The sequence below is a fragment of the Ylistrum balloti genome, unplaced genomic scaffold, assembly GCF_031769215.1.
Source record: "Ylistrum balloti isolate Yb309-2 unplaced genomic scaffold, AGI_CSIRO_Ybal_v1 Utg371294, whole genome shotgun sequence".
NCBI classification, from domain to species: domain Eukaryota; kingdom Metazoa; phylum Mollusca; class Bivalvia; order Pectinida; family Pectinidae; genus Ylistrum; species Ylistrum balloti.
Window position 1 is genome coordinate 212,434 of NW_026782694.1, and position 26,701 is coordinate 239,134.

Sequence of the window (26,701 nt, forward strand, 5' to 3'; positions counted from 1 at the left end):
TGTGATGAGGCCATGTTGACAAACACAAGGACACTAGATATGACAAACTAATATGAATATATATTTAAACATTACACAAACATTTTACTAACTATAACAAACACCAAACAGATCCATGGTCTAAAGAATGATATGCATTCAAATTAAAACAATGCAATTAGTAATTTGTAAGAGCGCTTCAGCAGTAAAGGGGAAATAACTCTGATAAAAACGATGAAAATGTGAAATAGTAATCCAATTCAGAGCACTGTCATGGGTGCATGAAACAAAAATTTAAGATTGAAATATTAGGATGCTAAAAAGCTAGCATGTGTTATTAAGTTTTGAACACTTAAATTATTTTTACGTTTTCCGGTACTCAAACTCTATCTTACACATATACATACATGTACAGTGGCAAAACCGATGTGCACCCTTTTGATATGAAAAATATGCACGCGTACATATGTAATAAGAAAAAGTTTGATATCAATTTTTTAGAATTAAAGTATTAAGTATAAGTATTGAAAACAAATTTTGAAAAAAAAGGCTAAATGTTATAGTAGATTATAGTTACTACATGATTATAAGCTGAAAGCTGTTATTTTTCGGTGCAGAAGAGTTGAAGTGATTTGTGTTTCTGTAAATGGATGAGAGATTTGGACAGAAAAATGCCACAAACACAACTAACATCGATAATAAAGGTGACATTGTGAATCCCATGAACACAGAACATAGAAAAATACCAACAACACAAGCTAATATCAAACCCTGTCAGTGCATGTGGTAAAAACTTGCATAATGGCATGGCTGCTTGCAACGCTACATAGTACTACCTTTAATTTTTCGTGCAAAAAAATACATAATGACAGAAGACTTTCAAAACATTTGTGTCCAATTAATTTACAAGACAAGAGCACTATGCAATAAAATAAAGCATTTCATAGTTTTATCACAGTTACGCTACCAATCAGACACATTATTTCCATCACCAAGAGATTTGGGGAGAAACAGATCAAATGAGATAATTGTGAGAAATAGAATATCATACTTACAAATTGAAAAAATTGCAAACTTGCAATTATCTGGAAAAAGTATCTTATTTTTTAATTGGTTTTTGAATTCAAAGAAGTATTTTGACAAAAAAAAAAAAAAAAAAAATAGGGATGGACGATTTTTCTATCTGAATTTTGTCTTTAATCACAGGTACTTTCTTGCCTGTGATTACACCCATTAAAGTTCAGGAGTGTGTTGACAGACAAGGCCAGTAGCTGTGCAGTTAAGTAAAGTGTTAATAGCAATCAGACCTACATACATATACAATATTCACAGTCGTTTGACCTATGTACTCATTAATAGGCAAATCTACTCAAGATCCATTGTGTTTAAAAAAATTAAATATTGATGATTTAAACAAAGGAAAATTCAATTCAAAACAATAATGGCAGAACATGAGGAAAAAATAAAAACTCTACATATAAGAAATATTTGCATAAATTGAAAAAACTATGGTATTTAAGACTATGATATGTACAATATATTCACAACAAATAGGGTGCAAACAAAAAAACAAAAACAAGAAATAAAATTTTTGTGTTGTGAAAGTGGAGTTTTTCGTGATGGAAGAAGTTTCATCTGCAGATGCATTAGCGAACAGCGGCATAATGCAATTCATGATGTAGCCTCTCTGCAAAGGTGAAAACTTTGACACTACATAGAGTGTAGCAAAAAATTTTCGCTCTCAAAAAATTCCATTTTCACAGTAACGAGTATAGATATTTTCAATAAAAGCAAGCGAGATCAGAAGGCAAATACTAAGTGCTTACCAGGGAAGGAGATATAACAGAAAATTAACTTGAAATATATAGGTTACTATGACGACTAGACTACAGGGTGACAAGAGTTACTTCCCTTGTTTGAAATGGAGAAAAATAAAGTTGATGAATGGTTTTCAATGTTTAATATTGAAATTCTTTAACCTGAAATATCACCCAGGTATTCTTCACTACAAAATAAGATATCATATTGCAGGGGACAAATTTAAATGTAGCAGAGATTTGGAAAATGATCTCCTTTGTTTTCAATGGCACAAATGCACATACATAATTAATACATCCATTTGGCTTGATGATTTGGCCTTTCTTTAAATCCCAGTAGGATTTCAAAAATCTTCCCCCATATTTTGAAGTAACAATTCCTAAGAAAGTGGAAAAGGAAGCTAAAAGTTATCAAATAACCTAAGTTTATCAGAAAATACATTGATGGCATGACATTTAAAATGCTGATGTGACTGCAAGGCACACTCATTAATACACTCGCCCAATAAAAACATGCATAAGTTTGTGTTTTATACTTTAAAATACATTTCATGCAAACTATTAAGTTAGATGCATTTTGAATACATTAGTAGCCACTAGATGGCACCACATATACTCAGGGTCACAAGTCAAGTTTAAACCACTTTGATGTAACGATTGATGTGAAATACCATATACAAGATTATCTACTGGTAACATACTGCAAACCCTGCAGGCGTGACCCTATATGTAAAAAAGTTTTCAAGTTGAATGTTAAATCTCATTCTCAGAAGAAAAAAAAGGTAATTTCATGGAAATATCAACTTGCCAAAATTAGAATATTTGCTTGAAACATTGAAGACAAACATTATGAAATTTTTTTTGTTCCTTATAGCTGAAATTTTGTGACCCCTCCCCCATTCCCCCAACCCCAACAAAAAAAAAAAAGTAGAAAAAAATATACCAGAATTGAATTATGCCAATATGTACAATGTATATGAAATAATTTTGAAAATTTGAAAAGAACACAAAATCAGTTGCTGTTGTCCATAAATCAACTTTTTGTGATTATTAATTAATTCATAATTACTGTTATTTTTAATTAACTAAGTTATTATCCCAATTTATTGCACACTTTAAAGAGAGTAACTAGAAAGTCATAATCAATGATTAAAAAAATAAATTTCTCTCCTTTACAACTATTGCACATACAAGATAACGGTACAGACAAAATCTTTGTAAAAAATAGTAAAGATCAAAAATTCAGATGATGCATGTTACGAGGAAAAATTTAACATAGGAAACTATAGGTCTCTAAATCAGGCTCTGACCATACACAAGTGCATACCAGGTATTGACCTTCACCTATGAAGAATTTTCTTTCCTTCAAATTCATGTGCTTAAGTTGATGATAAGGAAATACCAGAAAAAATATTTCAGTATTTCAAAATATAACAATTTAAGTCAGCTCTATTGTTAGGTTACTTTCTACATAGATTTACCTAAAATCTATTTCAGAAGTCTCTATACTAGCATTAAAGTAAATTGTCTAAAAAAATTTAGTAATATACCTACATACATGTACTTGACATAATAATGTGTGGTATATGAAGTAAAAAGTATGGCACAAAGTGTGATGAGACATTTGTATTTAAAGATATCTTCATTTTTCAATTTTAGTAAAAAGACAGTTTAAAGATTAAAAAAAAAAAATTCTATAAAATATAGATAGATCAGAGATATTTTATATTAAAAGAAAAACTACATAATGAAAACAATGAAAACTTAATGAAAAGTGCAGATATTCAAGAAAAAAATTCCAAAATTGTTTACATTTATAAATATATGTACACATAAGATAGTTTCATATTCAAATTTGGATTTCTAGAATGACCTGAAAAAAAAATATAAAAATATTTTTCATTTTAGATAGAACACAAACTGAGCTCTAAATAAATATTCACAATGTAGTACATTTTTACTAAACTTAAAGACATTTCTGTAGAAATGTTAAAGGTATTATGGGTTTCCATAGTTACCATTTTTATATTGCTAATATGTAAACATATGCACATTTTTGTGTGACTGATATGATTGTGGCAACCAATAAAAAAAAATCCTGTTTTTCAGGAGCAGCTTAACATGTTACAAATTACCAGGTCATGCTTGAAGATCAAGTTCTAAGAAAAGATTTTTCTTCTTCAATCGCATGAAACAAATATGAAGAAGTCAAAGCAATGGTTTCCATCTAAGAGTTACTTCCCTTTGTAATGTGTGTTTTATCTGGATTTTCTTTTTTTTTCCCCCAAATATCAGGAGAATCAAAATTTCTGAAAGTACTTCAGACTTACTGCCAAACAGTATAATTACACTCCAAGTTTATTGTGATGTCAGGGACGAAAAGCTTGACCCTTATACAGCAACATAGAAATTTACATGTAGTCATATTTCTTACACAGAAATCAACCCCTATATCAATTTGTGCCTTCAGTTTCTTACTGAATTCATTTTATTCTGAAAGCCACTTAAAACTTAATATTAATTTTTTCCTATCTTAATTTTCAAAGAACATTAAAGATACTTCCCATTTTAATCAAGACCAACAAGACATACACTAATCACAGGGACTTGTCACAACTTCCTAACCAACGAACCATATGCATGTATTATTGCAACTGCAACACATATATATGGACCAAAGGTCGGAAACAAGTGCCAAGTCCCTGTGACCACAATAATATTTCTAGAACTTATTTCATAAATTATTTTAAATACAACAAAATACTGAATAATTACTATGTAATAATCACTTTAACTGAAAAATCAATTACATTGTTAGAAAACTTCCTAATTACATTGTAACTGACATGTTAATTACACTATAACAACACATTAGTTACAATTTAATTAATACATCAATTAAATTGAAACTAAGATTATTTCAATAACATTCTAACTAATACATTAATCTATGACAATTTTATTACATACAGTAATAAAATTATCACTGAAATCGTATTTACATTGTAATTATACGGTGTAATTACTAAACTCACTCTACAATTGCCATTATACACTTGTTACACTGAACTAACAGTGTAACTTAGCACCTATTGTTACACTCCAGTGTAACCCAATTTTTTCTTATCACAATTCTATTACGTTACTATGTTCGTATTCTCATCACTACGTTTACAATGTACTTGCAGGCTTGTCTGAATTATTCTACCATTCTACCGAATTCAGCTTATAATGGCCCTTGCTGACAGACCGATAAACAAAAGCTGATAAAATGTCAGACTAATTCGGACTACCTGCGGACAAAACTTATATCAAACCATTTAACTCATTAATATTGTGAGCACATGCTTAACTTATTATATGAAGATCGAATAGGTAATATACTGACTACTTGTTAAAACACTTCTTTCAAAAGTAACCATTACAGCAAAATATGGTTTCATGTCAGAAAATATTTATGACAGCTTGTCATTGTTTTTGACATATTAGGAAAACAAAGCAGAAATATCTGAAATCCAGAAATCATGGCTATGTTATAATTATAAACGTTTATCAACATGTTCAGTGATTAAATTGTGAGATAAATTCTTTTTGAAACTTCTACTCTTAATTATTTTATCAACATGTAGTATTGAAAAACTTACAATTTTACCAATAAAAAGAATATCACGCTCCATTAACTCTCAATGAAAGAGAAAATGTATATATCAGAATTCATGCATTTTTCACTCAATGTATTTTATGAAGTTTGAATATGTGTACTAAAATAGTTACATGATTACAGATACTTTACAGTACATGTACACAAAAAAGTATGTGAAATTATGATTTTCCATAAATACAAAAGGAATCTGTATGTACCATCAATATTATCAGCAGTATGACAATTGTCGTCCCATATATCTATTCCGAAACAAAAATCAAAATTGGAAATAAAAATTTTCTAACAGATATTTAGATATATGTTGACTTTCAGAAAAGTGAAATTAAAACTCTAACCACTTTAGATTCAATAGAGTGTTATTAACAAGAAATATATCATGCATATTGATTTTTAGATTTTCATTATCAATTTACTGTAGAATAATCCATTTTTGTGGGGGACTAATTTTTGTTGATTTCCTAGGTACAATATATATACAATTTAGAGGAATCTGAAATCTAATTTGTACATGAACTATTAAAATTTGTACATGTAAATTTAAGTCAAATTTTAAAAAATTGTTTTTATCCAAGAAATTATTTTTTTTCAAAATTGAGCTTCTAGAAATACATGATTTTACAGCAAAAACTTCTAGTATAAACGTAGTACATTGGTATAGTTTAAAAGGACTAAGTTCTAACATTCAGGTGTTACACAACTGTTCTACTAGTACTTACTGGTAACTGTGAACATTTGCATAATTTTTACACTCTAAGATTTTTTTAATAATTCAATACCAAAGTTTTATACACAATTCAAAGCCGTATTTGTACACTCACAATAATTTTCACACATTTAATAATTCAAATATTGATAATATCACACCTGAAAAATTTCAAAAGAATATTCTAAGTACAGTGCAATCTTCACTACATGTAGTTGTAAACTTCAAAGACAGGTCTTCTTTTCTCATAAACATTACTATTTATACAAAATGTATTAAGGTCCTTAAGATAATTTTAGCGAAACTTTGAACTGAAACATTTTGCAACAATCAAGTTGAAGTCTCAGCAAATTTCAGGAGATTGGCACATTAATGTATCGGTATAGTTTAATTAATTACACATATCTACCTGTAAACAACCCACCAAAAAATAAACATCATTTGCCAGAGGATAGATTGCACCATAGGATAGAAATCGAAAATCTTTAAAGAGCAAGATTTGCATTGTGTAATTTTTCTATTCCCATTCTTTAATGGCAAAAATAAATTGACTTGTCTAAAAATGGATATCGAAATTTTGACACCAAATTGTGAAATTATTGTGAAGCAATATAAATTCACTATACAAAATATGTTTACTACTTCATAAAACCTACAAACATTGTCGTTACAGTATTTCCTAAGTGTACAACAATTTTGGTATTCACCAGTGGTCCTTGTTATATGTATTCACCACTGCAGTGTATCATATTCAAATAATTATGCTAAATCACAGTGACTTCTTTGGGCGATAAATCTATTCTATCTATATTGTTTTCATATTTGGACACACATTGCATAACAGTCTTCATAAGATTCTTCAGCATAAATATACTACCTCAATCAAGTACATGTACAAATATTGAAATTTGGTTTTTTTCCCCCCACAATTAATCTATGCCATTTGGAGATGGGCAATCAAATGAAACACTATTCCCTGAAGTCGAAGAAACACATGAGATTATTGGTGTCTTGCCAGCAGCTGTCAAACGGTCGTGTGTTTTTTGAAGTCAAGTGAGGCCGAGTTGACACAGTACCGGACACACGAGGGTTTCGGTCCGTCATCAAAAACATGTCCGAGGTGAGCACCACACTTACTACACATCGCCTCGATCCTTCGCTGACCTGCGTTTAAAAAAATATATATATATTCATATACCAGGCTCTAAAGAAAATTAGTGTCTAAGTCCTGTCTTTCTGTACTAAGTATTCTCCCATACGTAGAATCAATATACCATCATCATACATCTGTACCATGTCTGCACTTTATTTCAAAATATTTGTAAATTATTTTCAATGTTCTTGTTGACACAACTATAAACACAGCAAATTTCTAATACCTAAATTTTGATTTTACTTAATTCTTTTGTAACAATCATCGACAATGTCCATTTGAAATTTACTGTGATAGAAAGGCAAAGCAAGGACAATCACAGATGAGGAATATTAATTTCTAAATGAAATTTGATAAACTGGATACAAAATTGAATGTAACTATGTTTTCTATATATATGATTATTATATATAATTTATGTTTACCTACATATAACATATGTTGATCTACATAAAACTTCTGTTGACCTACATATAACTTATGTTGATCTACATAAAACTTCTGTTGACTTACATATAACTTCTGTTGACCTACATATAACTTATGTTGACCTACATAAAACCCACGTTGACCTATATATAACTTATGTTGACCTACATACATTTATGTTGACCTAGATATAACTTATGTTGACCTACATATAACTATTAAAGTAAAAACCTTTGGTCAACCTTTTGTTTATATGTATAATCTGTGATCTAAAATACATTACTGTGTATGTAAAAAGTACATGGTGTAAGGCAGAAATAAATTTCTAAGTCTGATATTAAAATATAAATGTTTGTTGTTTCAGGATTTGTGTTCAAACAAGACAAAAACAGAGAGGACTAGAAATGTGGTTCAAGACTTTGTTATGAAGTAAATATGACAATTTAATTTGCAAGAAAAGGAAAGAAACTGTTTTCATAAACCACACATATTTCAATGGATGGAAGTGAAGCGATGCTGTTATATGAACTTGTGAAAAAGACAAACAATTATTATATCAACTTTATCAATTTTAAACCAATTGCGGAACAAACTTATAAGTGAAACTATTCTTTCTTGATGGCCCGGATTGATGTGCTGGTCTTACTTATTTATCATCTCCTTTCAAAAGTGTTTTATTTCAAGACCATTTTTCTTACACTACCATACACATGTAAACAAAGGCCAAATTGCCACACGTGGTGAGCTTTTATAAAATTTAGATGTAATTTATACAGTTTACCCACCAATATGTCTAATAAGTAAAAAGTACCAGCTATATTTTATATGTAGTTATAACTCTATACTGTTACATAGGTACATTAAGGTAATACAGCATATATATGTGTAAATATTTTTGACTTATCTCCCTTTGCTATGAGGTTACATAGTTAGTTGTATATAAAGTCTCCATAAAGCTAATCTATCAGACAGATATGAATAACAACGCAAGATTCCATTGTAATAAGTTTTATTTGAATTGAAAATAACAAATGAGCTCTTTGTTAATTTCTTCTTTAATTTAATCACTATTGATTTCAATTAATTTTCAAATCATTTTACAAAAAGATTTATGTTATCCGAGTTGAAATCAAAATTAAGGACACATATCAGAGCTCTGATTTATAGGCTTCAGTCTTCGGAGACTTGCGAGCTGGAGTAAAGTCAAGGGATGCAGAGTTAATACAGTAACGAAGGCCAGTTTCTGTTGGTCCGTCATTGAACACATGACCGAGATGGGCACCACACCTAGCACAAGTCACTTCAACTCGTTCCATACCTATCAAACACAATTAAGGGACACCTTTACAGATCTACAGAAACCAATCAGACCTGTACCTAACCTATCAAACACAGTAAAGGGACACATTCACAGATCTACAGAAACCAATCAGACCTGTACCTAACCTATCAAACACAGTAAAGGGAACACCTTCACAGATCTACAGAAACCAATCAGACCTGTACCTAACCTATCAAACACAGTAAAGGGACACATTCACAGATCTACAGAAACCAATCAGACCTGTACCTAACCTATCAAACACAGTAAAGGGAACACCTTCACAGATCTACAGAAACCAATCAGACCTGTACCTAACCTATCAAACACAGTAAAGGGACACATTCACAGATCTACAGAAACCAATCAGACCTGTACCTAACCTATCAAACACAGTAAAGGGAACACCTTCACAGATCTACAGAAACCAATCAGACCTGTACCTAACCTATCAAACACAGTAAAGGGATACATTCACAGATCTACAGAGACCAATTAGCACTGTCCCAATAGGGGCATTTTCAATGATCTTTAGATTTCTACATCAATCAATCTGACCGGTACCACTTCTATCAAAGATAGTAAAGGGACCCTACCATTGACATACTGAATCCATGTGGAGTTCTACCTAATCTATTGAAGATAGTAGTCAGATGGATTTGAAAACAGGCCTCTTGGTAACTCTTTAATCAATAGTCTTATTTCAACAGGCTATCATAATCATCATGAATTAAAAAACTTTTGAGTGTCAAGTTTTAAACGTATATATCACTGACAACAGAGGCCTTCAAAGCCTAGAAATATTACTTCAGATTTTACATGGTAATTGTACTGTTCTCTACACTATGACATTCCTACTGGTAGCTATAAACCATCTTTAATTTTGTGTATTATTATCCTGTCATAGCAAAGGGAGGCAACACATTACCACTGAGTTGAATTAGGGGTGGGGAGGACAGCTTATTACAGGACAATGATATGATATCTGTGCAAATTTCTGTTGAAACTGTAATATATGGGGATGGGATTATTACACTAAGTGTCAGGCCCCAGATGATATAGACTAAATGTGACACTGTAGATGATATAGACTAAGTGTGAGGTCCCAGATGATATAGACTAAGTGTGAGGCCCCAGATGATATAGACTAAGTGTGAGGCTCCAGATGATATAGACTGAGTGTGAGGTCTCAGATGATATAGACTAAATGTGAGGCTCCAGATGATGTAGACTAAGTGTGAGGCTCCAGATGATATAGACTAAATGTGAAGCTCCAGATGATATAGACTAAATGTGAAGCCCCAGATGATATAGACTAAGGGTGAGGTTCCAGATGATATAGACTTAATGTGAGGCTCCAGATGATATAGACTAAGTGTGAGGCTCCAGATGATATAGACTAATGTGAGGCTCCAGATGATACAGAATAAGTGTAAGGCTCCAGATGATATAGACTAAATGTGAGGCTCCAGATGATACAGACTAAGTGTGAGGCCCCAGATGATACAGACTAAGTGTGAGGCTCCAGATGATATAGACTAAGTGTGAAGCCCCAGATGATATAGACTAAATGTGAGGCTCCAGATCATATCGACTAAGTGTGAGGCCCCAGGTGATACAGGCTAGTGTGAGGCTCCAGATGATATAGACTAAGTGCGAGGCCCCAGATGATATAGACTAAATGTGAGGCCCCAGATGATACAGACTAAGTATGAGGCCCCAGATGATATTGACTAAATGTGAGGCCCCAGATGATACAGACTAAGTGTGAGGCCCCAGATGATATAGACTAAGTGTGAGGCCCCAGATGATATAGACTAAAGAAAGTGTGAGGTCCTAGATGATATAGACTAAGTGTGAGGTCCCAGATGATATAGACTAAGTGTGAGTCCCCAGATGACATAGACTAAATGTGAGGCTTTAGATGATGCACACTATATATATTTACCCTGTGACATATCCGTCATCAGTTTTACGCTGTCACTCTTGGAGACATCAGAGAATGAAGGCCACCCAGATTTGGAGTCAAACTTTGTATCGGAGTCAAACAGGGGGTTTCCACATACAACACAGTGGTAGAGCCCCTGATCACTGTGTTTATAGTACTTCCCCGAGAATGCTCTGTAATTCAAAACAAAATGGGTGTTATTATTAATTAATTTCCTTAACAACAATTGCAAAACAAGTTATTTTAACTTATAACTTATCAAAGGAAGTCCTGCTGTGGGTAGAATCCAGTATTACCTACACAAAACCCATACAAGTAACTGTTTACCTTTTCACGTACGTTAGGTGAACTGAATCCTAGAAGGCTAAGTAAAAAGCCATTACCATTGTGCCACCCCCTACATGGGATACAAATACATGTAGGTTTGAGTTGGCATCCTTTCACAAGGCGACTGTAAATCTTAAAATATCACCTGAACTCACAACCATTAAGGCTACATCATCAATTTTTACATTTTCATGCAGTGTGACCACTTGTCTTATTTTTCATGATTAAGACAATTCAATTGTGACATGCATATATGGTAGACCATTGATATTATAAAAACATAGCATTTAATTCACCATAACTTACAGCATGTATTTAATCAATAGTCGGAAGGTTCGGAAAAAAGAAAATTAGTCACCCCGGTGCTATGTAGACAGAAGTTCAAAACTATTTACCCGGTAGTCTCTTTCACTATACAGATGTAAATGTATTGCTGAAGAAACTGAACATTTTGTTTGACTGAATGTTTCAGTTTCGGAATCCTATTAATGATAGAAAAATTTTGATATCTATGTAACACAACATCCTGTTCATGTAGATATTTAATTCTTTCAAAAACTGAATGTAGGCAAATACACATGTACACGTATCTACATTAACCAGTAAATGAAATATGACGAATGTGACTCAAAAATTTAGAGTTTGATCTGAAAATGTATGAGACAATCAACTCTTATTTTATTATCTATTTCATACAATTCCCAGCATGATAAAAGGCATGGATGACTTAACAACAACAGCTGAGATCGGCCATTTTTGTTTTTCGACATTTTCCTCCATCACAGCTTTTATCAAATAAATGTTTCGACGTGTCTATTTATTCATACTGTGTATTTATTGCCTGTGTATCTCATCACAAATTGTGGACTCTAGAACAGAAATGGGCGGGATTCATCTTTTATTTAAACCTTTTTATATGATTGATCAAGCGTGAACAGTGCCTAGGATGATATTCTGTGGAAAACGTATTAACTTCTCTTCATTCCACAAGCAGCTAAACAGGTCTATAAAGTTCATCGGAAAATCTTACAGAGAAGTACTGACAGTAATTATTTTGTCATGGAAAAGGAGCAGAATGCTTAAAAAGATGAAAGATTGTACATATATTTGGACCTACATGTACATACAAATTTTTTCGTACTGTACCTAAAAAATACATCTAGATATATTATGTTTTTCACTTACATTACATATATCTATCCTAGAAAAATCTCTATGTACCACCATGAAAACTATGACAAATTAAGTAGAGAATTTTATAAGACCAAACAAAAACTAATAAAATTGTCGGTATTTATCTTAAGTGCAATGGACTTATTGAATTTATTTACAGACCTACATCTTAAGCTAATAGTGGGATTCCTGTGTAATAATTAGCATACAGACTCTAAGTGATAACATAGGCAGAAAAAATATGCCAAATATTAATAATTTTCATTAGCCAGAGGAAGGTGCTGCACTGTATTCCTTGGTAGGCAAAGATGAATATTAATTTGAGTTCATTATAACTGTAAACTAGTCTTCTCAAAGTGATGACCTCAAAATACCTTAATATATCTTAAAATACACTTTCTTCCAATCCAGGTTAGTCTCAATGCCAAAACCATTTGGCTTCAGGGTTTGTGGTTCCTAAGTAAAAGTCACTGAAAATTTGATAAACTTTATGTATATGTCACTTTCTTGATAGGTCTTACAATGATAAAAACAAACTATAACATTGACAGGTCAGCAAGAGTCACAGTGACCTTGACTTTTGACTTTCAATATTAAAAAGCTATTCAGAAACATTGTATGGTGGTTGTGATTGATTGGGCAAAGCATTGGAGTTATCGTTGGGAAACTGATTTTTCTATTCATAGTAACAGTGACCTTGACCTTTGACCTTCAAACTTGTAAAGCAATCCTAAGCAAACACTTTCAGTAAGGAAATTTTGTATGAAGTTTGGGATAGATTAGCCAAAGCACACCCTGTTTTTTACACGAATACTGATTCTCTATTTATAGTTACAGTGATCTTGAGTTTTGACCTTTGAAGCTGAAAAGCAATTCCGTACAATCACTTTCAATAAGGAAGCACTGTATGAAGATTGAGCTTGATCAGCTCAAGGAAACTCAAGTTATCGCATTGGAAACTAAAGTGCTGACGAACGGACAGAAGCCTGGATGGACACCAGGATTACTATAGGGCACTTTTGTGTGGGGTCCTAATTATCATGATGTAAGTCAGTGATAAAAGACCTTGATGTTTAGGAAAGTTTTCATCCCAAAACGAAATGTTAACAAATTTATTGACAAGCATAGTACCTTTCTGTCCCTCGTTGCTGAGTGACGCGGTATTGCGTGGGAGTCAGCCTCTCCTTGAGCTCGCTTTTGGAAACTGTGATGGGACATTTTGAGCTCCCGGGTGGTGAGCATTCTTCCTGAAGGCGCTTGAGGGTGGGTGAGGCTTCACGCTGTGAGGTAACTAGGTGTATGATGTTCATCCAGACGATACACAGACCAGCCGCACGCAGACCCGCAATAGTCATGTACTTCCGTCACGTCCCTGCCACTACAGTGCGCAGAGCTCAAACCAATTTTCTTTACCTGCAATAAGAAAAATAACAACTTCCTAAATCTAACTTCATCAGAGAACTACTTATTAATCCTACTGAAAATTTCATTGAACAATAAATCATGATTGTGCCATGTACAGCTTAACCTGTCTAAAACGACACCTGTTGGACATGTCATACAACTGTACAAGGAGTCAGATTTACTGCTGGTTACACATAAATATATATACAGATAGGATGTATATGTCACTTAATTAGCTTTCCACTTCTTACTTTACTGCAATAAGATGCCCAAATTTTCAACAAGAGATCTAGCAGTCTTGACAGTCACCTGAGATAAGCAATATTCGATTATAAAGGTTAAAGGGTAAGTAGCTTTCAAGTGTCATGAGATAGAAATTGTGACATTGATGATAGTAAGCCAGTGTCAAAACATGCATACCATCAAAACTGTCATCCTATCCTAATAATGCTTACAAAGTTTTTTTTTCAGTGGGAAATAAACAACATTATGCTCAAAAACCCTATTTTTTTTTTTAATTACAATAAACTTAACATTATCCCCAGAAGAAAATATAAGACCCATTTTGGTAATTAAAGCACCTGAAGATGCTTCCATCCATACACAGCATTTGATTCTACCAAACCTTGGTGTTGAGAAGAAGATTTTTGAAATCGAAGTCAATTTGACCCCTTTTGACCCCACTTATCGGCCACTGGGGGTCAGTCAGGATCAATATATGCATGCTATCTAGTCGTCATCCTTTGCTCATAATTATAACTAAGTTTGAAATATTTCCGATGGAAATCTAATAAATCATGCTCAAAAATTTATTTTTCCTATAAAAACTATAGTAAACATTACCCCCTCTCCACGGGGAAATGTGAGACCCTGAGACCATGAAATTAACAATTGTGGTAAAGCACCTTAAGATGCTTCCATCCATGAAGAGTATTTGATTCTACTGTATCTGGGTGTTAAGAAGAAGATTTTGTGAAATCTAAGTCAATTTGACCTCTTTTGGCCCAGCCCTTAGCCCGTTGTGGGGTGGGGACTGCATAATTTACTATTTTGGTTCATCTTAGGTCAGTGAAGGTTTCTGCAAAGTTTAATTCAAATCGGTTCAGGGTTTTATTTTGTTAAAAAAATGTTAAATTGTTTATGGATGCATGACATCGTAGTCGACCACAATAGGTCACCATGAGACTTTGAAACACAAACTACCACAGATAGAAAACGTTAAAACCATGCACTTCAGATCTTCACCTCTCAAGGTTACCTACGTGGACTGGCATTTAACTGACGTCGTAGTCGACCACAATAGGTCACCATGAGACTTAAAAACACAAACTACCACAGATAGAAGACGTTAAAACCATGCACTTCAAATCTTCACCTCACAAGGTTACCTACGTAGACATTTAACTGACATTGTATAAGATGTGCTTCATTTATGATCATACAAAATATGGTCACATTGAAACAGATATAGATTGTAATCATCAGTGCCTTCTTTTGTTCATATGTAGACTAAGTTGTTACCCCAGGCATTAGAATATTAAATTTTTATGCCTTTGTATCAAATTTAACATTAAGTACACACAATTTTCTGGGTGATAAATACTAGTTCTTTGCCTAATTATCAATTTCACTGCTATCCTAAACTACATTCAGTTTCAATTTAAAACAAAGCTTTACAAGGAATTCCCCAATTCTAAGTATAAAGACATTTAGATATCCTTTGCAGTTTCAATAAGAACCAATATATATGTTATTAAAAGCTTGCTTACCTTTTTAACACATAACTTTGTTAACCTAAACATTCACGTCATGTTGAAACATATATCAGAAAGTTTGTGGTAGAAAAGTTCAGCAATTAGCCATTCATACACTAAACTAGACTAGTGACGGCCATTGTCTGACCATAAAAGGTCAATAGTCCAACTACCTTACATTAAAATTGGAGTTCAATCTGGAACTGAAGACCTTTCAATGAAATTCGCTGACCATGAAAACAAATTGACCGTGAAATGGAAGTTAATTGGGACATAAACTGTGTTTCATGGCAACAATCATTCCTATGATCTTCTACGTATACTTGATCTATCGCTGACAAAGAGAATCTATTTGAACATGTTTTTAAAAATATTGTCAAATCACCATTGCTCTAAACAGAATATCTACAAATCACACCAATATCATAGATGTCTATGACAAATAATGTTTAAACCATTTACAGCACCTAACACATTCTTCATTATTTACCTGGTAGTTTGGAACTGAATTCAGATAATTATCTTATCTGCAGATAATTATCAAAATCATAAGAGATGAATTAAGAAATGTACTCAAGAAATAAAACAGAAGTTTTGGCTTAATACAATTTTTCTTTATAAATTCCCACTGGAGTTTTGAAATAGCTCTCCAATAATGGTCTTACCGATTTTGGTAAAATTTTAATTAAACCATTAAGGTTCAAAAACAAAAATTACCAGTAAGTCTGGAAACAAAGTAATGGATTATAACCATATCATTACACAACTACATATATATGTACCAAATTAGTTTAATATCTGTATCCCTTGAAGATTAAATTAACTGAAATGAAAGACACGCAATCCTGGGTAAAACTACCCCTCCACTCCCGACCATGAGAAAACAAGGACATCAAAAAATCAATTTCAAAATTTGTGAAAATATATTAGAGGTGACTAAGTCATGCTCTGGACAGATACAACCCTGGCCTGATTCTATAATCTTAGGATATTGTGTTGAAGCATTGTCAGATTAATAAAATATTTCTGTATATTTCAATTAATTTTCTTCTTTTTAGAATGTTAATTGATATTATTTATGAATTTTTTGAAAATATTGAAACAGTGATTAATATTTATTTCAATGCCTCTTCTAGGATTTGAACCCAGGACCTCTGGCTTACTAGTCTGACAATCAACAGATCGAGCTAAAGAGAAGTTCTCTCCAGCCAAGCAGTGTATTATGGCTAGTATTTACCAAGGGTTACATACACCCACTCCAGGAAGTAACTTGTCCCTGAGTTTCCAGGGGTAACAGCGATGTCTGTGGGACAATGCTAAGTATTATTTCTGAAGAACCACATTGAGCACCATTGTAAGAGAGATAAATATCTATTTCAATGTCTCCGCAAGTATTCGAAGTAGAAGCTGACACTGAACAGATCAAGCTAAAGGGAAGTTCGCTCTAGCCGAGTGGTATAGTGTGGCTAGTATTTACTTGGGTTACAAAATATACAAAGCAAATTCTATGTTTCTCAAAATCTGTAAACCAGACATACTTCAAAGTGTCAAAACATTTTCAGATCAGGTTACATTTTTTCCATTTTTAGGGAATATGATATTGGTTTTTGACAACAGTAATATTTCATAAATGTACTTGAAACAAGTCTGAGCCCTAGGGGGTATCCATTGATCGTTACAAGCATGACAAACACTAGTTTCCTGTGGTGATACTATAACATCTGTTCTGGTAAATAAAAGTAGAGACTTTGACTGCCATATGTTAAGATAAACCTGTAGATTACTAGACCATACCTGTAGATAACTAATTGACTAAACCATACCTGTAGATAACTAATTGACTAAACCATACCTGTAGATAACTAATTGACTAAACCATACCTGTAGATAACTAATTGACTAGACCATACCTGTAGATTACTAGACCATACCTGTAGATAACTAATTGACTAAACCATACCTGTAGATAACTAATTGACTAAACCATACCTATAGATTCAACTAGAACATACCTGCAGATTATTTGACCATACCTGAGGATTACTATACCATACCTGTAGATTACTAGACCATGCCTGCAGATTCAACTAGACCATACCTGTAGATTACTTATTGACTAGACCATACCTGTAGATTCAACTAGACTATACCTGTAGACCATACCTGTAGATTACTAGACCATACCTGTAGATAACTAATTGACTAAACCATACCTGTAGACCATACCTGTATATTACTAGACCATACCTTTAGATTACTTGACCATACCTGTAGATTACTTGACCATACCTGTAGATTACTAATTGACTAGACCATACCTGTAGATTACTAGACCATACCTGTAGATTACTAAACCATACCTGTAGATAACTAATTGACTAAACCATACCTGTAGACCATACCTGTATATTACTAGACCATACCTTTAGATTACTTGACCATACCTGTAGATTACTTGACCATACCTGTAGATTACTAATTGACTAGACCATACCTGTAGATTACTAGACCATACCTGTAGATTACTTGACCATACCTGTAGATTACTAATTGACTAGACCATACCTTACATTACTAATTGATTAAACCATACCTGTAGATAATGTCCAAAAGTCCAGCCAAGAAGATGTATAAATTTCTCACAACTGTATTCCTTATAGGACCTTCTCGGAGTGTATATCTACTACAGACTGTGACCACACAAGTTACAATCACATATGTCCCTGGTATTCAGAGGTTGACAAGAGTCCTATTACAACTTCCTCTATTACACATTTATATATACATATCACTGCCCCATAAAATTTGATGACTAGTGTTAGACTGACCATTGTCCACTATGAATACAATGGATTCTAAATATTTTAATTTCCTTGTTTACCAGCTTGAATGGTCACTTGTCTAGTTTTAATGTGACAAATGGCTGGCATGAATGTAAAATTTGTTGGAGTCGATGTGCAATGAAAATCTATTGATATGATAGGATCAGCTGTTTAAGTAACTTTACATAATCTACATACAATTGTAATGTCGCTACATGGTATCAAAATGAAATAACATTCCAAGTTCAATCAAAGAACAAATATTTTGAATCAATAGACAGCTGTCAGTGCCATGGTTTCACCCAACCAAGTTTTAATTCTGTCAAATAGTTACATGGTTCAGAATATACACATGTGATTGACGTTCTTAAGAAATTGACAGATATATAATCATCTCCATTTATCTTCTGACATTTCTTGTGATCAATTTAGGTTTTTTCTAAATGTTGCTTCTAAATTTTCAAAATATAGCCCTTAATTAAGAAGTGTCATTGACAAGTCTGGGTAAAATGGACGAAAAACAGCTGTATGATTGACAATGTTTTAATTCATCATTTTGCTTTAATGTAATTTGAATTTTAATTCAAAATTTGTATTGAAAGGTGCTTTTCACTTGTGTGTCTCTCGTAAAATCTTTAAAAATCAACATTTATTTAATAAACCATAAGTATGTTGCACCTGTCTGTTGATTCCAGGGGGAAAATACGAAATGAAAATTTATCGAAAAAATACATTCTTTGACTGCGACATTATTTAAGTTAAATTTTTATAATTTCATCCTTTCAGATTCTTCCAAGGTACAGGTATACTAATTACTTAGTACTTTTAATTAATCAACAATTTGAATATTCATGAGTCCTTATTTACAACCAATTTTAATATGATTATCATTGGTTCGGTATATATTCTATTTTTTTATTATTGACGTTATTTCCTTATGACAAAATGTCGATTTTTTTTCCACAGCAAATTAAAGCGACATTACGGTAAAACAATTTTCTCTTAATCATTGCATATATATATATTCATCAAGTGTATCACTTGATGAACAATGACAGTTGGTTTTCACAGAAATTATGCACATAAGGTTGATTAACAATTCCAGAAGGAGTTCCTTATCCGTGTTGATCAACAGTCTGGATACATAATTGTTTGCGTCGTATATGATAAAGCATGCCCACAAAACACATTCGCCTGTAAACAAAAATAGCTTCCGTCCTGAATTCGGTTGGCAATTAATGTTCACTAATTCTTAACTGACTTAAATTTATCAACATTTGCCACACCCATTGCAAAATCCAGTGATGAAATAGAGGGATTCTACTGTGTCACTACTGTTGCTGTCCTTTCTGCCCCGCCTTCATGTGTTCATGTTTACAATATGACAGCCTCGTTTTCAAAGCTATCGCATGATATTATCAGCGCTACAATATTTGAAAGGGTATTCCCGAACCAAAGAAGTGGTCAAGCTGGACATTGGAAATCGAGTGTGAAAATCGAAATTGCACAGAAACATAACAGAAAGTTATAAAATACACTCAACCAATAAAAGAATACATGTTTTTTACTGTGATATCCCTTAATACTTGTTGTCATATGCGTTGAAAGATTGTCAAACAGGACATATAATTTCATCAATATTGGAAGTAAAAAAAATAGAGATGTGAATAGGTATTAATACCAGGAAGTGACAAGAAACCTAATATTAACAAATGTATTTGTAGAATAATATAAATAAATATGACTACCATTCTTTAAATTCTAGCCCCAACTTGTAAGATTAGATTTCATATAAGTAAGTATGTGTATGCATGCTTACCTGTAATGTCAACATATAAACCAATATAGATGTAAATCTCAACAACCATATCCTGGTTCACAAAGTTAAAAGTATGATATAGTGAAAAAACCTACACTGTAGGCTTCACAACAGCCTTAAGCCATTTAATACACTGGCCCTAGTGCAGACAACATGACTCAGTCAGTTATATATTCAAACAGACGGAATAGGAGCAGTTAACCTTCCACCATTAATGACAAGAAAACACGGAGTCCGAAACTTAACGAGAACTTTTTTGTTTGTTTACTACGTCAGTGGAACAAATGATGATAGTGTTTGCGAATTCCACCTACGTGCAAAATGTACGTAATTGTGGGATGTTATCAAATAGAATTACAAACATTACAGGACTTTTTAGCTAAACATGTGTGGCTTTAATTTAATTTCCCCGATATATCTCTGATGATGCAAGCACCTTATGCTCGCTGCTGATACCATGTAAATGATGAAGATAAATTCAAAACGTCTTGTGTTAAATTAACCACAGACAATTTATAGTATATGTAAATCTACATTTTTAAATTTTTTTATCTTTTTTTTTATGCATGAATAAAATTAATCAATTATGCAGAAAGATTAAAAACATTTGGTGAGAAATACTTACATGCTTGTTTTTGGCGTTTAAGTTATATACTGTTTCAACTTTCTGACTCTACATCTTAGAAGTGTATTTTTTTTTTTTTTTTTTACAAATTAACATCTGGCAGTCTACTATGGGTTCTTTTCATAGCTCTCAATTGACTTTCAGTGTCTCATTTCAAAATTTACTGATCACATCACGGACAAAATTTCAGAATTTCATAAAGTATGTGTACATAATTTTGTCTGCATATTTTGTTTGTAGAAGTATTAGAATTTATACATCAAAGCCAACTCTACTCAACCCAGTCTAATTCATCCTCATCTCTTTAATAAAGTCTTAATGGATACATATACATTGTGTACTTCTAAAACATTGATATTTTTCCCCAAGCATTAAGAACTGGTTTGTTTCAAGACCATCAACAAACGATTCCAATTTATGTCATATCTTGACTGGTTACAATGTAGAGCTTCATATTGTAGTTAATTTGTTAATTAATTTAAAATAAGAAATTTTTTTTAGGTTTCAAATTATTTTTATATTTCCCAGCAAATGATTTCGAGGGATGGCAAGGTTTGGATCCTTGGTTCATTCTGCTCATATATTTGGAGCATCTCACAGGTTTAACTTACTTTGTTTGTTCATTTCTATTTCATCACCTTAACTTTTTTCTATTCCACCATTCATTCTTCAATCACATACATACAATAACATTAAATAATTAGAGAAGTTAGAGTTACACACATGCATAGCTAATTAAAAATCTTAATATTTAAATTGAATACAATTAATCATTATTCCTTATAAGGAGAACATGTGTATATGTGTAAAACATTCTACCCATCAACTAAAACCTTTTACATATGATATTTCCACATTTTACATTAAAACAATAGCAGAAAAATACATGTACAAGACACAAATACAACAATGAGACCATGAAACACACACTTGTACAAACAATACATAACTGACAAGAACTTCACTGACATGTGGTCGATGCTGCCAACTTTACAGTAATGTCTAATTAATGAAAAAAGGACACTGTCGTTATTTTTCTTCTATTGTTCATTTGATATATGAAATGACCTGTGACAGGTCAAGCAGTTGGTTACAATGTAAGCCTAAATAACCTCCAAGGTCCCAAGCTGAGAAAACGATCTGGCTGTGTGGACATACTTGTGTCCTTGGGCAAGACACTTTACTTATTAATACCCTTATTGCTTTACGATGGGCCTCCTGTATGTTGTTAAGTGAGGTTATAACCAGGTCCTACAAGGATCTAAGACTCAACCTGAAAATCACCCTGGCTATATTCAGAGGGCAAGAAAACCCAGCACATAAACAAAATGTTTCATGACATTATAAAATAAATCAACAAAATTTGAATGATCATAAACAAGTGAAAACCAGCCACCCAGAAAAGTGATGTGTAAACAACTAAAGCCTATGAAACTGTATGTAAATATATGTAGTATCTGTAGATAGGTTGCTTTTTTTCTAGTTTATTTAATATTATACTGTATGTAAATATTCATCATTATATGTATAGCACAAATGACATAAAAACTTACTAGAAACTGATATCCCTGGGTAATTGTACAGCAACGTAGTTGTCCATGTACTAAAACTATGGTGCTTTCTTATATTCATCAGCTATCAAAATCAGCTTTTATCAGCATTTCACTTCATGAATATTCATCAAGTAGAAAATCCATTAATCATAAAATGTTTGATGATGTACTAGTTGTGACAATGGAGACTTGAGGATAATAAAGAATCTTATAAATATTCAAATACAAATTAAAGGTGTGAATTTTTATAATTACGTTTGTTGCATACTAAGAAAAAAATAATTACGACATTTCATCTTATCCTAGGTGAGGTCAAAATTTTATCAGCTGTAATGAAAGCACTTGTTTGTGACACTAACCCCAGCTCTGTAACCCAGTTTGTTAAAACAAACAGTAAAAATATTATGAATTCCCTATGGGGAGCCCCTAATGGTTGTGGATTGTATTTTTGAGCAATAAGGGTTCCCTATGTGGGGCCTCCTGATGATTTCGCAATGCTATACAACTCTGAACTCCCCAGTGTAACCTATGGATATGGTTTTCTCATTCAGATGTTTACATTCTGAGGCTTTGATCTAAGAAACTCATGCTGTACCTATTTTAATAACAAATTTATGTCACTCATTCACAAAAAACACAAAAACAGTTACATTCAAGAGGTCAACGCCCAACATTTCTTCAGTTTCAACATATACGTCTCTGATTTCAATAAGAAACAGTATTTTTCTATATTTTTCTTCTTTTTTTTTCAGAATGTTACCATAAATTGAATATAAACTTCCGCTACTTAAATGATAAACATTCTGTACAGTAGTCTTTCTGTTTTCACTGTTTTAATTTCTGGCTATTTACTGTGTAGTTTAATGACATAGAACAATGTAGGTAGATAATGTAAATCTATACAAAGATTCATATCCTACCAATTCAACCTTCTTAAAGATCTAATACAGTGTAACCTTATTTGATAAAGCTATCCAGAACTGACAGTAAGTTATTTAAGTTAAAAGTGATATAAATTAGACACTGTTACCAGATAAGTTATATTTTTACAAGTGCCTAGTCAACTTGAAATGAATTAAAATAAAAACTGCTCTTGTGAAATTTTTGAAGTGTTTGAAACAAAATGTTTAATTCTGTACTAGAAATTACAAAAAGAAATCACTATGTGCTTACAGAATAATTTACATGATGTATGTAGGTAAATGAAAACTACAATAAAAGTTAACATGATTTTTTTTATGGTTTATAAACTAACAAGACCTAACAAATCTGATTCAAATGTTTATTAATCTCCATCAGCTAAGTATTGTTGATAACCCTGGCCTTAAATATTCCATTACACAGCTTATCAAGGTTGATACTGTCAATCATCAAGGACCTGTAGGGCTGATATGTAAACACAGACAAACCTGTGTATTTACTTCTGCCAGGAAGGTAAATACTTAAAATTGGAATTATAAAGTACTGATACTATGAGTATGGTGACTTTTTACACAGCATGCTAGAAGAGAGGTTACAACTAATAATTTTCTTTGTAAAGACAAAAATTTTTATATAGTGAAGTTTATTCTGCTTAATGTCATTATGTGATATTAAGTGAAATATGACATTAACAGTCAGATTTTTTTTTCTGCTGTTGAACCCTGGAAACATGTACATCTGGAAGGCAAGCTATAGCTGAAGAAGACTCAACTCTAGGTCTTCTAAACAGCAGACAGAGATTCTAACCTGATTACAATATTACCCAATGATCAAGAGCACCACAAGTGTCTGATACCGACAGTCAGCACACTCTAGTTTATTTTCTCTCTCCTTGCCGCCCCTCCTTTAACTCAATCTATTGTTTATAACCAGAGGTGGCTGTAAAATATGTTATCTGAACCCTGAGCATTCTGATTTGTTCCAAATTAAACCTTGATAACAAGTTACTAGTCTTATTCTATGTTGAAATAGTATATTTCATCTGAAAAACAAATCTTCATCATTTACAGCTGTGATTTATCAGATATTGTAGTTGGAGGTACAAAATGCATGATGTACAATGTATATATTTCATTGTTATAATGTATGAAATATTTGGTACATTTGATTCATGAGTTCATGTACATGTGTCCACACACAACACCTCCCCCCCCCCCCCCCCCCCCCCCCCCAAAGTTTTCTGGCATATTTATATTATGGCCTTCACTTCATCCTGGAAAACCCGTATCATCCTTTACACTTAAATACATTTATAAGCAACAACCTTCCCTCTTGGTTTCCACATTATACTTCCCAAAACCAAGACTCAACCCTATACCCTAACCTGAGAAATGTTTACTGTTGTAGTTCTATGTTAAAAATAAAACACATTCCATGCAAGTTTCTGACAGAATTAGACTTTGTATCTCTGGAATGATAAAAAGCATGCTGTACAAGTGTCAAAAACAATAGCCATGCCACTGTATCAACACACTGCACTGACACAATCTATTCCCACATCTCATCACTTTTTTTGACTTGCTTTTAAATTTTTAATCTCTGAACCAACCACAATCAAAGTTACATTCTATAAGCCACCAGTTTCACAAAGATTGCTGTTTAAAGACATTAGGTATGCTAAAAGAAAAATATGCAGAAAACTTCAAATGACAAAATGTGTAACATTCAATTAATTTGCTGGTGCCCACAGCAAATAAGGCGAGAAGGAAAATTATCTATACACATATATAAGTTTCAATTGACAGTAATTAAAAGATACATGTAGAAAAGATAAGGCATGGATAGGAAAGTTTTTAGTTCATTTTTGGTTTAGGACTATCAGACTCAAAATAAACAAATACATTTTTCAAATATTTATATCCAGCATATATGTACATAGATGTCTCATAATTGTTGCTTTCCATGGATCGCTTAGGAAATATGATTTTTTTATGTAACATTGTGCTTTATAATAATGAAGTATGTGGATTATGTCATGCTTTAATAGATCAGTGAGAAGATAATATCATCACTTTATATATGTGATGTAACTGCTGATATCAGCAGAATAATTCACATGTATCTCCTTTAACACATTCCTTGAGTAAATATTCTCCTCAAAATCAGCTGGCAGACATGAGATCAATCTTCACCTACAAAATCACTGCTGTCGATTCATTGAACAACTATTAACATGACACTCCAGTTATTAATCATACACAATGATTGTACAAAAGACACACAAGTAAACAACACCTTTTAAAACAAGTTTAGAGTCAGAAGCATTCAATCCGGTAAACTGCATCATAAAGCGGTTTCGTCCTTCAAGGACTCCTCAATGATGCTAATTTACAACGAAATAAGACCAAATACAAATCCGTCAAAACTGGTGACACAGTTCAGAAATACGTCAACATTTTGTGACGAATTCAGTACTATTTGTAAAAAGATTACATATGTCACTGAAAACAGGACTTCATATCAACTAATACTATACCAATAGGAACCCACGTCACTTTTTACAGACTGTAACCCCGAGACAGAAATCTACACCCTAACATGTATGTAATCGAATACGACCGATTAACTGCGGTGATCCGGTCTCGCGACCTGTCAAAAAAGAGATAAACAACACAACACGGAGAGTCGTGCATCTTTAAACAGTAATTGGTTTGTATGACGTATTGGATACGATCAAAAAAGGTCAAGCACACAGAGCTTAGTTTCATAATTACCTGAACGTAACTGCTCCTAAACAGCAAAATAGATCTCTATGTGATAAGTTTCTGGAAGCACCCAGTCGCCATTTTTGGAATATTGCAATGTAGCATTTCCGCATCCGGTGAAGAGGCCCTCTAGGGGAAACATGTAGCATCTGCCAATAATTCGAATAATTAGCATTAGTGATTCTGTATTATACGTCCCTGGTGATATAATTAAATATTTATCAATGTCATTAAATATTTATTGATACTATTAAATTGAATTATTGACTTCAATCATTTAATTGTATCACTGATTCGAATATTTTATATTGCAATTTAAATTCTTGGCATTAAAATATATCATTTAATTCTTATGAAAAATATCAATAATTCAATTAATGATATCGTTAACTCGAATTAGTGATATCAATGAATGAATTCGTGATCATTTAGGTAAATTTTGTACTTAAACGACACCCAGCAAATACAACTACACTGTACTTTTAATACTATTTCTTGGTGAGAACTATAGAGACCAATCTCTT

General features: G+C 32.6%; 1 protein-coding gene across 2 annotated transcripts; it reads right to left on the bottom strand.

The window, feature by feature from the left end:
- Positions 1-6,037: 6,037 nt before the first annotated feature.
- Positions 6,038-26,263, bottom strand: LOC132561880 (peptide methionine sulfoxide reductase MsrB-like). 2 transcript variants are annotated; one of them, XM_060226588.1, is made up of 4 exons: positions 26,187-26,263; positions 13,646-13,927; positions 11,015-11,187; positions 6,038-7,327 (listed from the first exon to the last, which is right to left on the bottom strand). In XM_060226588.1, the coding sequence occupies exons 2-4, from the start codon at positions 13,867-13,869 to the stop codon at positions 7,188-7,190; spliced, it is 537 nt and encodes a 178-aa protein (XP_060082571.1). In that variant the 5' UTR covers positions 13,870-13,927; positions 26,187-26,263; the 3' UTR covers positions 6,038-7,187. The 2 variants fall into 2 exon arrangements, with proteins under 2 accessions (XP_060082571.1, XP_060082570.1); XM_060226587.1 differs by lacking the exon at positions 6,038-7,327 and adding an exon at positions 8,738-9,063.
- Between the last annotated feature and the right edge of the window lie 438 nt (positions 26,264-26,701).

Excerpts from the sequence above, each read along its gene's own strand:
- LOC132561880 (XM_060226587.1), bottom strand. The coding sequence starts at position 13,869 with ATGACTATTGCGGGTCTGCGTGCGGCTGGTCTGTGTATCGTCTGGATG. Across the intron at positions 11,188-13,645 it reads CAGCAACGAGGGACAGAAAG|AGCATTCTCGGGGAAGTACT; the intron begins GTACTATGCTTG and ends TTTGAATTACAG. Across the intron at positions 9,064-11,014 it reads GATGACGGATATGTCACAGG|GTATGGAACGAGTTGAAGTG; the intron begins GTAAATATATAT and ends TGTGTTTGATAG.